At 59.2% G+C, this 14,255-nt stretch overlaps 1 protein-coding gene across 22 annotated transcripts in view; it reads right to left on the reverse strand.

Annotated features, from left to right (window-relative positions):
• The window catches only part of PRKCZ (protein kinase C zeta), a 147,615-nt gene that overhangs the window by 5,881 nt on the left and 127,479 nt on the right, over positions 1–14,255 (reverse strand). For 16 of the 22 annotated variants that reach the window (XM_015133724.3, XM_077979631.1, XM_077979672.1 and 13 more), the window contains 6 exons: positions 10,542–10,628; positions 8,195–8,330; positions 7,997–8,084; positions 5,881–6,000; positions 5,075–5,154; positions 4,600–4,689 (listed from right to left, as the gene is read on the reverse strand). In XM_015133724.3, coding sequence (XP_014989210.1) covers positions 4,600–4,689; positions 5,075–5,154; positions 5,881–6,000; positions 7,997–8,084; positions 8,195–8,330; positions 10,542–10,628 — 601 coding nt within the window. Of the gene's footprint in view, positions 1–4,599; positions 4,690–5,074; positions 5,155–5,880; positions 6,001–7,996; positions 8,085–8,194; positions 8,331–10,541; positions 10,653–14,255 lie in introns of all 22 variants that reach the window. The other 6 variants (XM_077979638.1, XM_077979712.1, XM_077979734.1 and 3 more) reach the window with 1 other exon arrangement.

Here is a 14,255-nt window from a genome sequence, read left to right on the forward strand (position 1 = left end):
GGCAGCAAATGACTCTCAAGAGAAAAGGCTGTCACCACGCGAACGTTTCCATCCAGGGGGAGATGAGTTAACGCAGCACCGCCCGGCTGTGGGGGACGCATGGGGTTGGGCAGCAGGTGGTGGCTCAGCTGTTAACCCGCCACCCCGTTCACATCAGTGGGGAGCTGGGACCACACTGGGAAATCCATCACTTCAAATCCCAGACTCCTGATACGCACAAGAACACGTCACGTGATCCACAAATACTCGGGCTTTGTGATGCGCTAAGTACCAGGGGTCCTGCAGGGATGGGGACCCTCTTAGAGTGGCAGCCCCAGTCAGCAGGCCAAGACGTGCTGTCCGGGCCCAGTTCCTTCAGAATGAGCCTGTCTGTCACTCAAAGCTCACCCGGGACAGGCCCAGCAACTTCCCCACGGCCTTTGCTCCCACAGCCGAACTGGAGGACTCAGGATATAGGAGCCTGAGGATGCGCCTGGACTGGTGGAGGGTGGCGTCTGGACACGACCCATGGGAGCTCCCGACAAGATGAGCGCCACCTCCCGGTGCAGGGGCAAGGAAGGTGGATCTGCCCTGCTGGCGGGGCCCTTGGCACACACCGCCTCTCTTCTCCAGGGCAGCGTGCAGAGAGGCCGGGCTCCAGGAGGAAAGCAGGGTTGGGGACCTGGTGCTGGGCCCCAGAGCCACACCCCAATGGCAGCAACTGCCCGAGCGGTGCTGGTTCAGCTGGGGGCAGGCCAGGAGGGGCTGGGGCGGCTCTGGGGTGACCGTGACCCCGTTCCAGCTCTACCCTCGGACCCTCGGGGGGTGGGCACTGTGTCCTTTCACCATCCACCCTGCTGCTCCCACCGCCTTCCCCGCAGTCCGTGAAAGAGACCCTGAGTCCACAGGTGGGGCCCGGGGCCTCACGCGTGCCCCGCTCCCACACGGAGCTAACACCCTCCGAGGGGCTGTTCTCAAGCTTTGCCCACCACAGCACATGGAACTAAGTCCAGCACAGCACCTAGGGGGCCCCCAAAGGGACCAGAAAGCAGCCGCTGCAGGAACAGGTGGCGCCCCTTGAAAGGCGAGACCGAGACCACCAGACCTGCAGCTGCGCCCTGAGCACCTGCCCAAGAGGAATGAACACAGAAGTGGGTTCACAGGTGTTCACAGCAGCACGATTCACAATGGCCAGAAAGTAGAGGCCACCCTATGTCCACTGAGGGTGGATGCAGCGGCGCGGTCTCCAGGCAGTGGACGCAGTGAGTGAGGTTCAGCGCAGGAAGGAGGCAGCGCCACGTGCTACTGCGTGGGTGCACCTTGTGGAGACGATGCTGAGGGGAGAGGGCAGGCACGAAAGGCCGTGGCATGCCCAGGTCCATTTCCATGACCATTTCCATGACACGTCCAGACCAGGCAGAGCCACAGAGCCTGGCGGAGCAGCCACTGCAGGGCGTGGGGAGAGGCTGGAGTGGGTTCAGGTCTTCTCTGGGTACAGGGTGATGAAAGTGATTGCAGTGATGTCGTATAACTCTGGGCCTGCTCAAAACCACTGAGTTGTGGACGTTGGGTGAATGGGGGGAGCACCTTCCTTCTGCTGAGGTCACATGGTGCACTGCATGGAGGTGGTGGTGACCCCACACCAACCCTGCTGAGGCCAGCTAAAGCCATCTGACCCGAACAGCCACACTTCTTCCTAAAAGCCCCAAGAGCTGATGGGCGGCAAGGAAATGGCAGAAGCAGAGCCGGCGGTCGGTGGCGGGGGCAGAGCCGGCGGTCGGTGGCAGAAGCAGAGCCAGCGGTCGGTGGCAAGGCCTTTGCGGGCCTCTCAGGCGGTCGGTGGCGGAAGTCACAACGCAGCCCGCAGCAGCCAGGAAGAAGTGAGTGACGGGAAGCTGCTCGCGTGGGCAGTCACGGGGGTGATTCTGCAGTGGTGGGACCCAGGTGGGAAGCCAGGGCTGCTGACTGCCTTCCAAGAGAGAGCCCATAGCCCGTGTGTGCCGGAGGTCACCTGGCGTGCTCACTGCAGGAACGCAGACCTCTCCTAGCTGGAGGCCAAGGGTGGCCTCGTGGTCCCCTTGAGTTCTGGCTGGGGCAGCGTTGACTCACACTCAGATTAGACAGTGCTCCGAAGAGAAGGAGCCTCACTCTGCAGGCAGCCAGCTGTTCTCATCCGTCCACTCCCGGTAAAGCAAGAGTGGTTGAGAGACAAGATCAGGGGCCCGGATGGCATCGAGGCTGCACCCAGCATTGGGCTCTCTCGCGGTGCTGGTGGGCCCAAGGTGGGCGTGGGAGAGAGAGGGTGGGAAAGGCACAGTGGAGACTCAGCTGAGACGGGCGAGGGGAGGAGGCTGGGAGCGGGGATGTTGGCTCTTCAAGTGATTCTACTAAGCACCTGCCACAGGCTCAGCTGTGTGGCATGTGGACCTGAGTGTGTGTGTGGATCAGAGGCGTTCTGTGGGCCAGAGATGGGGATGCCACCACTAACACCAGCTAGGCCAGGTGTGCCTGAGATAGACAGGGGAACGCCACCACTAACGTCGCTAAGCCAGGGGTGCCTGGGCCAGAGAAAAGGGGACGCCACCGCTAGCCGCCTCCTGGGCCTGAGGACGACAGTCAGAACAAAAGGCAGATCTCTTCTCCCTTATGCTCCCAGAGGCATACATTTAAATGAAGAATTTGCGAAGTTGATTCCGTAGCAGGTGCCTATGCTCAGAACATTTCTAAGTGTGTGCATCTGACAACCCCACGACAGAGGATGGCCCCGTCCTAGTTTGGCGGCAGCCCAGCTGGGCTCTGGAAGGGCTGTGTGCGGGCACGTTCCGACCACCTGATTCCACCTTCCCCCACGCTCTCACACATGCACAGGCAAAGCAAGTCCTTTGACTAGATAGTGACTTGTTGGGTGGACAAGGCCCCACTGACCACAGGGGCCAGGGAGTGACCCCCGCACTGGCCAAGGCTGCCTGGAGAAGTCGGGTGGGTGGGGGAGGGGAGCGCCCGCTGCCTCAGAGCTGGGCTTTCTCCTGGTTCAGTTCGGCCTCCTCCGAAATGCACTTAATGAGCTATCCAATCTGCCTTTCTTCCTCAAGAGTATATTTGAAAGGTTTTATTTCCATAGCTCTGCAACCATTTACACAGCTGGAAACAAATTTCACAGACGGTCCTCAGCTTCAGATGGGGTCACCTCCCAACAAACCCGCCATGTGCTGGAAACATCCTGGGTGGAGAGTGCGCTTCCCACAGAACCCACGACCAAGCGGCGCAGCCTCGCCTGCCTTAACCTGCCAGATGCTCACGCCAGCCCACCGTCTGGCAAAACCGCCTGTACGCTGACCCCTCGGGGCGTCCGGCGCCTCCTGATCACGTGGCCCGCCGGGGCTTCGGTCACCGCCCTCATCACCCGAGAGTACTGGTCTCACATGGCCAGCTGGGGAATGGTCAAAACTCAAAGCAGTTTTTACTGAATGCGCCCTGCTCACACGCCACCGAAATCAGATTCCTAAATCGAGCCAGTGTACGTCGGGCCCTGCCCACAGACTCACTCTCCTTCAATACCTGGCGCTAAAGCTGAAGCCGTGAACGCTGCCACTGCTGGTCCTGTCCAGTAACTGCTGATAAAACCAGCCACAAAACCAAAGCAAACGCCCTGCTCTAGGACGGCCCCCACTGTCAGATCCCTGTGGAACCAACAGCCAATGTGCTCATAGGCCAGGACACACACGCCACTAGCTCCCGGCCACACCGAGCCAGCACAGTCGGAGGGTGCCAGGAAGCGCCATGGGCCAAACTTGCCCGGCCCCTCACTCTCCTGGCTCCGGAGGACGAAATGTGTCTCCCCATCCCTCCTCAGGGCCCTGGGGGCGGCCCCCCATTCCCAGCTGACCCTTCTGGGAGACAGGAGCCTTGGCTCCACACAGGTGGGGCCGTGCCAAGGACCAGCCCAGCCCGGTGGTGCGTGAGCTCACACAGCCCGCCCGCCCCGTGCAGCCCCGGCTCTGTCCACCACTGGTGGGGGGTTGGAGGGGTGGGGGTGGGGTTGGGGGGGTTTGAGTGGGGTTGGGGTGGATACTGGGGTTGGGGTGTGGGTTGAGGGTTGGGGTTGGGGGTTTGGAGTGGGGTTGGGGTGGATACTGGGGTTGGGGTGTGGGTTGAGGGTTGGGGTTGAAGTTGGGCTGGGGGTTGGGTTGGTGGAGGGATGGGGGTTGGAGTGGGGTTGGGGTGGATATTGGGGTTGGGGTGTGGGTTGAGGGTTGGGGTTGGGTTGGTGGAGGGGTGGGGGTGGGGTTGGGGGGGTTGGTAGAGGGGTGGGGGTGGGGTTGGGGGGGTTGGTGGAGGGGTGGGGGTTGGAGTGGGGTTGGGGTGGATATTGGGGATGGGGTGTGGGTTGAGGGTTGGGGTTGAAGTTGGGCTGGGGGTTGGGTTGGAGGGGTGGGGGTTGGATGGATTTGGGGTTGGGGTGGATATTGGGGTTGAGGTGGGGGCTGGGGTAGGGGTGTTGGGTTTGGGGTGGGGGTTGGGTGGATATTGGGTTGGGGTTCGGATGGGGTGGGGTGGGGGTTGCGTGGATTTGGGGTTGGGATGGCGATGGGGGTGTAAATGGGCTTTGTGATGCTTTACCAAGTCCCAGTCTATGCTGCGGAAGAACGCGTGGGACTTGATGTCTGAAAATCCAGTCTGTGGCCGGCAGCCGAGCCTCTCTTTGGGGTCCTGGAGGTTAGAGTTCAAACAAGGACAAGTCAGCCCCATCCCGGAAGCCCCAGGACCCGCTCTCCTTGGTGGCTGCTCCTAGTGCTGACAAGCCCTCCCCGGATGCTCTGACCCAGCGGGTGGAAATCAGACGTTTCCTTTACTGAAAGCTCCTTCCCCCATGTTAGGCTTCGTTCCGTTTTCCTTGGGCACACATTCTCATTTTGTTAGGTGTGAGTAAAAACGGACGACTCACAGAACAGAGCTCAAATACTGAAGCGGAAAATCAGCCCACACACCCGATACATAGCAGCCGACGTGAAAAAATGGCCAACAGCCGTGACTGGCCCTCTGCCCACCAACACCGAGGCCACAAACGAGTTTGTCAGCCTGGCCAGAAACGTACCTTATTTAAAAATCCTTTTAAAACATGGGAGGCTTTGACGGACAGGAACCGGGGGATCCGGATGGGCTTCTCCAGGATCACTGCAAGGGCGGAGCCTGGTGAGCACTTCCCGGCGTGTGTGTGATTTGCCCAGCGCCGCCCAGACTCCTATTCTGAGCAGGAGCTTTGGGAGCTCAGACTTGGGGCCCTGGAGCCCCCTCCCTTCCTACAGCCCAGCAGTATCTATAACCCCAAGTCCCGCCGGGTCCTCCCTGGGCCTCCCGGTTACATGTGCTGGCATGTGTTGTGGGAATGGGCGTGAACCAGCGGCTCCCCCTCCTCAGCCCCAAGATCGCAGATGCACGGGTGCCTCTGCACACTGGCCACCAGAGGGCACAGCGGAGACAGCCACGGTCCCGGACCCCCACATCCCGCGGCACTGAATTCCAGACCAGAAGCAGGTCCCGGGGCCTCCAGGTGGGAAGGAGCCCATGATGATGGCTGTGGGTTTTGGGGGCGAGGGCTGTGCTTTCAGCTCCGTACAGCCAATAGCTGGGGCTCCAGGATGTGCTGCTGGCCAGGGCAGGAGGGAGTTGGAGCTGAATCGGGACAGGTTCTCTTTCCTGCTGACCCACAGGTGGGGTCACCCCACCCCACGGCCCAGGGAGTGGCATGTGGGACAAGGTCCGGCCAGGAGGAAAGGGTCCTGGTATGCTTTGCGTGGCACTGCTGCTCCTGGCCCCCACAGACCCCTCCACCTGCACCTTTGAAAAGGAAGGAAGGCAGTCACGCAGGTGAGGGGGACGAACGTGCAGCGGGGCACGCACCTTGGAAAAGGTAGTCCTCTGTGTTCATGTCCGGGTTGTCGGTGATGATGTCAAATGGGGAGCGCCCGGCCATCATCTCAAACATGAGGACGCCCAGTGCCCACCAGTCCACGCTGAACCCTGGGGGAGAGCACACGGCTGTCACCCAGTGGGGCCACATGGGCCGGCAGCAGGGCGAACCTGGCTGCGGTTGGTTTTCATGCCCAGTTGACACGAGTGAGAGCCAGGGTCAAGTGGGCGGCACACAGGCCTCTGTGGCTTCCACTTCCCAGACAGAACCAGCAGCTCCGCCTGGCAGCTCGGCCTCCCTGCCACCGTCCCTGACACTATGGAGGTCTCCAGGCTGTCTCTGGGCTGTCAGTCCTGCCAGGGCACCTGTGACCACAGAGGCACGAGGCACTGGTGGATCCTGTGGATGACCCTCCTCTCTCGTTTCTGCGTTCACAGATCTAAGCTTGAAGAAGCCCTTTTGCTGCAATAACGGAAAGACTCTCCCGGGTTTTCTTCCACAGTCATTTTGTTTTATTTTTTTTTTTTGAGACGGAGTCTCGCTATGTCGCCCAGGCTGGAGTGCAGTGGCCGGATCTCAGCTCACTGCAAGCTCTGTCTCCCGGGTTTATGCCATTCTCCTGCCTCAGCCTCCCGAGTAGCTGGGACTACAGGTGCCCGCCACCTCGCCCGGCTAGTTTTTTTTGGTATTTTTTTAGTAGAGATGGGGTTTCACTGTGTTAGCCAGGATGGTCTCGATCTCCTGACCTCGTGATCCGCCCGTCTCGGCCTCCCAAAGTGCTGGAATTACAGGCTTGAGCCACCGTGCCCGGCTATTTTGTTTTTTAAAAATGTTCAAGTAGCCAACCTGATGGGAACGTGTTCCAGCGAATGGGGGTGGGAGGCCCTGAGCAGTTTTGCCCAAGGACGGCAGCTGCCCCTGGGTCCCCAGAAGTCCCCCTGCTCCCTGCTGAGGTGAGACGCTGCCGCTGTCCCCCCCAGAATCCCCATCCCGAGCTGGGTTCTAGAATGGATTCCAGTCCTCCAATCTGCTATCTGTCCTTCTCTGGCCACAGAGACTTCCATCGCGGCAGCTGGGGAGCCCAGTTATCCCAGGGGTGAGTGACCTGCCCACCCTTCCTGCCCCACCCCCATTCTGATGGCGAAAAAATGTGTAAAAACATCTGAAGGCACACTCGTGTATGCCTCACTGAAAACACCAGCATGAGGCCGGGCACGGTGGCTCACGCCTGTAATCCCAGCACTTTGGGAGGCTGAGACGGGTGGATCATGAGGTCAGGAGATCGAGACCATCCTGGTTAACACAGTGAAACCCCGTCTCTACTAAAAATACAAAAAATTAACCAGGGGTGGTGGCGGGCGCCTGTAGTCCCAGCTACTCGGGAGGCTAAGGCAGGAGAATGGCGTGAACACCAGGAGGCGGAGCTTGCAGTGAGCCGAGACCGAACCACTGCACTCCAGCCTGGGCGACTGAGCGAGACTCTGTCTCAAAAAAAAAGCAAACAAAACACCAGGATGCAAAAGTGGATGGGGTGTGTACAAACACAGTATGTGTGTGCACACAACATACACGGATGCCCAAAACATAAAGACTCAGCACAACACACCAGCACACACGCACACAGGGCTGCACACGCATGCCCACCATGTCCATGTTTCACTCCCAGAGACGGGAGAGGAGCAGACACACTCCGGTGTGCGTGGCACCCTCAGCCGCAGGGGCGGTGGGGTCCTCTCCACACGCTCCTGCACCCCCTGGTGCTCCCAGACACCTGCTTCTCCCCAGCCACGTGGGCAGCACGGGGACTCAGGTGCCGCACCCTGTCCCACCCCCGCTTTCTGTGCCTTTCCCCTCCCTGTGCCCCTGGGGCTCCTTGGCAGGAGGAATCCTGTGCGGTGCCCTTCCCCAAGGGGCTGCTCAAGTGGACACGGGAGGTTTTCAAGAATTCAAAGAAGGGGCTGAGACCAGATGATGACATCCGGCTGCGAAAGAGTGTGTGGCTTTTGGGTGGAAGATGGTCAGCGAAACCTCTCCCCCGCCGCTGGGCGAGGCGCGAGGCTGTTTCTGGCCCCGTGTGCTCCGAGAGGGGACGGCCGCGGCACTCACCGTACTCTTCTCCCCGCAGGATTTCGGGGGCGATGTAGTTCGGGGTTCCGCAGAAAGTGCTTGTTGTGTCGCCAGGGCCCAGGCCTTCCTGTGGGGGCAGAGTTATCACAAGAGGGTTCTTGTAGACACCACCCCGCAGGACAGGCGCCCTGAGAAGCACACGCGGGATGGTCGGGGGAGGCGGCCCGAGGCACGCACCTTGCACATGCCGTAGTCTGTGAGCTTGATGTGCCCGTCCGCGTCCAGGAGGACGTTGTCCAGCTTCAGGTCCCGGTAGATGATCCCCCTCTCGTGTAGGAAGTTGAGGGCGATGCAGATCTCGGCCGCGTAGAACCTGGGGGCGGGATGCTGTCATGGGGACAGGGCCTGTGCCGGAGGCTGCACCAACAGCTCCAGCCTGGAGGCCGCACGCTCCCGTTTGCCCTACCACGGGCCAGGCGTCCTCTCAACAACCAGGCCCAGGATTTGAAAGTTCAGTGCACAGGGCCAGGGAGGGAAATGCAATGAAAGCTCCAGAAAACCGCCCCATGCGCCTTAGGATGGCTTGCTGTCAAAGACACAGAGAACGACGTGGCAGCCTCCACACGGGGAGGAGCAGGCAAATAACACGACGGCTTCCACGCGGGAAAGACTGGAGCCCTGGCACGTTGCGGTAGGAGTGCAGAACAGCGCCGCTGCTGCGCAAGACAGTCCGGCAGGTCCTCGAAAATTAAACACAGCGCCAGGCTGGGCGGCTCACGCCTGTAATCCCAGCAGTTTGGGAGGCCAAGGCGGGCGAATCACCTCCTGAGGTCAGGAATTCAAGACCAGCCTGGACAATATGGTGAAACTCCGTCTCTACTAAATATACAAAAAAATTAGCTGGGTGTGGTGGCATACACCTGTAGTCCCAGCTACTCAGGAGGCTGAGGCAGGAGAATCACTTGAACCTGGGAGGCAGAGGTTGCAGTGAGCTGAGATCGCACCCCTGCACTCCAGCCTGGGTGACAGAGCGAGACTCCATCAAAAAAAAAAAAAAAAAAAAAGAAATACGGAATTCCTTTGTGGTTAGCAATTCAGTTTCTGGGCCTATACCCCAAAGAACCGCAAGCAGGGTGTTCAAGAGATTACTTTACACCCATGTTCACCACGGCCAACATGCGGATGCTACCCAAGTGCCCCCCAAGGGATGGACGGAGAAGCAAAGTGTGGCCCTTCCATCCGATGGGCATTATCCAGCCTGAAAAAGGAAGGCAATCCTGAGACAGGCCACAGCACGGATGAACCCTGAGGACTCCAGGACACCAAAGGACCCACACTGTGATTCCACTGCGAAGAGGTCCCTAGAGTCCTTGAATCAGAGGGACAGAAAGTGGGACATGCCCATCTGGGGCGAGGACGTGGGGCTGGGGCGGGGGACAGGAAGGGAGTGTCCGACAGACCGAGCTTCAGCAGGGAAGAGCGGCGTGCTCTGGGGACGGGGGCCGGCGGTGGCTGCGTGGCACGGGGGGCCTTCAGTGCCACTGAACTCCACGCCCCAAAACGCTACCTTGTGTGTGTGTGTATCTTGCCACGGTTTTTAACAAGAGCGTGTGGGAACTGAGTGCACTGTTCTAGATTTACTGCCTACTGTCCTATTGCCAGAAAGAATCTAAGGTGACTCACAAAATTGCATGGAACCTTCTTAAGTAAGGAAGTGAGGAAAAGAGAAACTACGGGAGACAGGAAAGGTCCAGGGACCTGAAATAAGCCCCCAGACGGTCCTGGAGGCCCCACGGCTGCTGGGGGAGGCCCAAAAATAGAGACACGAAAGGGGGGGCAGGAAGCAGTCTCTCGGCTCACTCTAGAAAGAGACCATTCTCGTTCTGCTTCTGACGCTGAGTGAACGCTGGCCACGCCGTGCCACTGACAGGGTGAAGAGCAGAACCACGGCAGAGCCACCACAAGGACAGCACAGTCCCAGGCCTCCCCTCTCTCGGACCAGGCTCAGACCAGGCACCTGCTGCTTCAGGGGTGGAGCCCAGGGGACCGGTTCTGAGGCACCGTAACTCAGGGGACCTCCCGAAAGTTACGATTCCGGAGCAACTATGGAAGGCGTCACACTGCGGGGGTCGTGGTGCCCTCTGCCATCCTCCCTGGACCTCGCTCCCTTGAGCGCCCGGCTGACCCCTGGAGAACGTCCCTGGCCCCCTCCGCGCACACCCACCCGGCCCCCCCACCCCCGCACACACCCACCCGGCCCCCCCACCCCCGCGCGTACCCACCCGGACCCCCACCCCCGCGCGTACCCACCCGGCCCCCCCACCCCCGCGCACATCCACCCGGCCCCCCCACCCCCGCGCACACCCACCCCTCCGCACCCCCGCGTGTACCCACCCGGCTCCCCCACCCCCGCACGTACCCACCCAGCCCACCCCCCGCGCTCACCCCACCCACCGCCCCCGCCACGCTCACCCACACGCACCCCCCACACGCGCACCCACCCGGGCCCCCCGCTCCACACTTACCCACCCCTACCCACCCCCCCGCCACGGGCACCCACCCGGCCCCCTCAGCGCGCACCCACCTGGCGTGCTCCTCGGGGAGCTTCCTCTGCCTCTGCATGTGGAACATCAGGTCCCCGCCATTGACGTACTCAATGACCAGGAACAGCCTGCAGGGAGAGAGGCATCGGAGGCTGCAGTCACCTTGGCAGACGACGGCCTCCTTAGACAGAAGCCCCACAGAAGCAGCCTTCGTGGGTCTGAGCCCTCTCAGAGGTTCAGTCTTGCAGAGGCCTGGGGCATTGGGGGCTGGGGAGAGCAAAGAGCAGCAGGACCACCCTGGCAGCAGAGAGGGGCTGGGGGGGATGGGCTGCAGGGCGGCTTGTGAAGTAGGCAGGGGAGGGAGTCACGCAGGGGCCTCACTGGCCTTTGCTCTTGGCCACTGTGTGTGGACTTGGGAAGTGTGGGTGGCCGCGGAATGAAGGACGTGGCTCGTCACCAGGTGGGAGCGGAGGGAGTCACGCAGGGGCCTCACCGGCCTTTGCTCTTGGCCACTGTGCGTGGACTTGGGAAGTGTGGGTGGCCGTGGAATGAAGGAGGTGGCTCGTCACCAGGTGGGAGCAGAGGTGGCTTGAACCAGGGCAGGGGGCTGGGGCAGGATCTGCCGGGGGCTGGAGCGAGGCGGTTTCTTGCATGGGGACAGCACCGCAGGCCCCAGGTGGGGCGGCCTAAGGCCTGGTTTCATCGTTGTGAGGCTGAGGAGTCCGCCAGCCCTCCAAGGGGACAAGCTGGGGTCAGGGTGAGGCCAGGCGGGAAGTGGCCTCCTGGTTTCGCAGACGTGATCGTATGATTTTAAAAGACCTGCGGACGTCATCAGGACCACGCAGGCCCTTCCTGTCGCAGGGACTGGGCCACGTGGTTTCTCTTCCTAATAAGGTCTTTCCTACATTTCATGAGACTCAATTTTCAAAATTAAATTCCCACACAATCTCCCAGAAATACCCTGTGGCGGGCACCTTGTGGGTTTTTAGGTCAGTGGCTCCTCTGGCACCTGAATTGTTTATTTCCTTCGGACCGGTGGCTGCTCCTGGCTGCCCCTCGTGGAGCAGAGAGTGGACGAGGGACGTGTGTGGCGAATCTGCCCGTTTCCCTTGATCCCATGCAAGCTCCCACACCATCGCCACTGTTACACCTCAAGGCACCTGTCCCTGCTCCTGCCCTCCACGAGCTCCCAGAATTAAGCCAGAGAGGACAGGGGCCAGTTTACACAGGGCAGGTGAACTGGCTGCAAATCATCTGCGAAGTTTCTGATTGGAAACAAACTCCTAAAAATCAAAAGAGCCCTGGGCCCCGAGTGCAGAGCTGGAGACGTCCACCTGGCCAGTCCGTCCACCTGGCCAGTCCAGCATCCGGAAGAACAAGCTGTGCCTTTGGAGAGCGGCTGGAGAAGGGAGCAGCTGGGAAAGGGAGCAGCTGGGAAAGGGAGCGGCTGGGAAAGGGAGCAGCTGGGGAGGGAGTTGCTAACAGAGACCCTGTGGCCCGCAAAGCCAAAAATGTTTACTCTCGGGCCTTTCAAGAAAAAGTTTGCCAATCCCCGGTATTATAAACAAAATGGCAATGACAGAAAGAGCAGCTCTGAGGGTGCCCTCGGTGTGCAGGAGCGTCCTCAGTGCATCCACGGAGGGACTCGTTCAGTAGTGTCAACCTCACGGGAAGGAAGCTGCATGAAGGCTGCCAACCCCTGGAGCCCACGCGTGACCTAAGAGCTGGTCAGAAAGCTTTTTGTTGTTGTTAAAATCATAAATTTTATATTATAAAAAAAGTAAAGAAGAAAAAAGTTTTAATTTTACCTTCAAAAAAAGTTTTACATTGGATAAAAAGAATTACTTTTTTTAAAAATTATACTTTAAATTACACTTTAAGGAAGTGCAAACACATATGCCATGGAGGTTTCCTGAACCCATCAACCCGTCATCTACATTAGGTATTTCTCCTAATGCTCTCCCTCCCTAGCTCCCCACCCCCCGACAGGTCCCGGTGTGTGATGTTCCCCTCCCCGTGTCCATGTGTTCTCATTGTTCAACTCCCACTTATGAGTGAGAACCATGCGGTGTTTGTTTTTTTGTTCCTGTGTTAGTTTGCTGAGAATGATGGTTTCCAGCTTCGCCCATGTGCCTGCAGGGGACATGAACCCATCCTTTTTTATGGCTGCATAGTATTCCATGTGTCACGTTTTCTTCATCCAGTCTATCACTGATGGGCATCTGGGTTGGTTCCAAGTTTTTGCTATTATGGACAGTGCTCATCGGCTTTTTTCATGATTTTATCATCTACATCTGTAACACCCATCAACATGACTATGTTGCATCCAAAAACCTTGGTTAGGATCCTTCGAATGATATCAGATCTAACATATGGGCAAGCATGGCCAAGATGTACATGGTCATATACAGTTGGTCCACAGCTCTACCAGGAGGCAGCTTCGGTGTGCGCCACGATTAGGGGTTCCTTCCTTCCAGTGAGGCTGTCGTACACCTGTCTCCCGGCCTGTGGGCTGCAGCCAGGCCCGCCCGTGCCCCCTGCTTGCCGCCCAGCCCGCGGGCCAGTGCCACCCAGACGGCCTGAGGCCCAGCGCGGCCTGGAGCAGCAGGGCGCCCAGGCCTCAGCCATGAGTCCTCAGCATGTCAGCGGCCAGTGCCTACGACTGGGCGGAGACAAGAGCCACCGGTCAGAAAGCTTTAAGAAAGGATTTATTCAAAACCCTTAGAGCGCCTGGGTGCGGTGGCTCACGCCTGTAATCCCAGCATTCTGGGAGGCCAAGGCTGGAGCAGACCACCTGAGGTTAGGAATTCAAGACCATCCTGGCCAACATGGTGAAATCCCGGTCTCTACTAAAGATACAAAAATTACCCAGGGCTGGTGGTGTGCACCTGTAATCCCAGCTACTCGGGAGGCTGAGGGATGGAGAATCGCCTGAACCCAGGAGGTGGAGGCTGCAGTGAGCTGAGACTGCGCCACTGCACTCCAGCCTGGGCAACAGAGCAAGACTCTGTCGCAAAGAATAGAACAAAAATACAAAAAAACACAAAAACCCTTAGGGTGACTTCACCGCACATTTTTTGCCACCAGGAGTTACACGCCCCAAAGGGTGCTAGTCCCTTCTGCCCGTCCCCTGTGAGAGGAGCCACGTTCACCCCCACAGTGCTGCTGCCGTGTGCCTGGGAAGGGCCTCCATGGCCTCTGTGGGTTCATTCTGACTTTAAGCTATCACGGCCCATAGGACAGGGACAAAGCCAGCTCCATTTCCAGAGAAAATAAAGAAATACGTGAACTCTAGAGAAAAGCATCAGTACGATGCCTCAGGAGGCTGAGATGATTTGGGGGACGTTTCAACCCTCAGAGAGGGAGAGGTGCAGGCCGTTTCCTCTTCCTCTCCGGAGAAAAGCCCATCGTGGGAACGGCGCTGAGAGCCATTTCCCTCTGCCCCAGGCCTGGGACCCAGGCAGCTTGCTGAGAAAGGAATTTATTTAATTTACAACTGCTCAAGCAGCAATGATGGTGGGCTTTTTTGTCTACAGAAAAACCTTAATGCTACTTCTGACATTTCTTCAGAGCAAAAAATCCACCAGGACAATCTGGTGTCAATGCACTCTGAAGGCGACTCGGCGTGATGCAAGCTGAACCGGCTGCTGACAAAACACCTGGGACCGCAGCTGAGCGAGCTCCGAGCCCACTCCTCTCCTCACGCTGGTGGTGTGCACCTGTAATCCACGTAGGCACCGTCCTGCGTACAGGCT

Source organism: Macaca mulatta, chromosome 1 (assembly GCF_049350105.2).
Source record: "Macaca mulatta isolate MMU2019108-1 chromosome 1, T2T-MMU8v2.0, whole genome shotgun sequence".
In the NCBI taxonomy this organism is placed as follows: Eukaryota; Metazoa; Chordata; class Mammalia; order Primates; family Cercopithecidae; genus Macaca; species Macaca mulatta.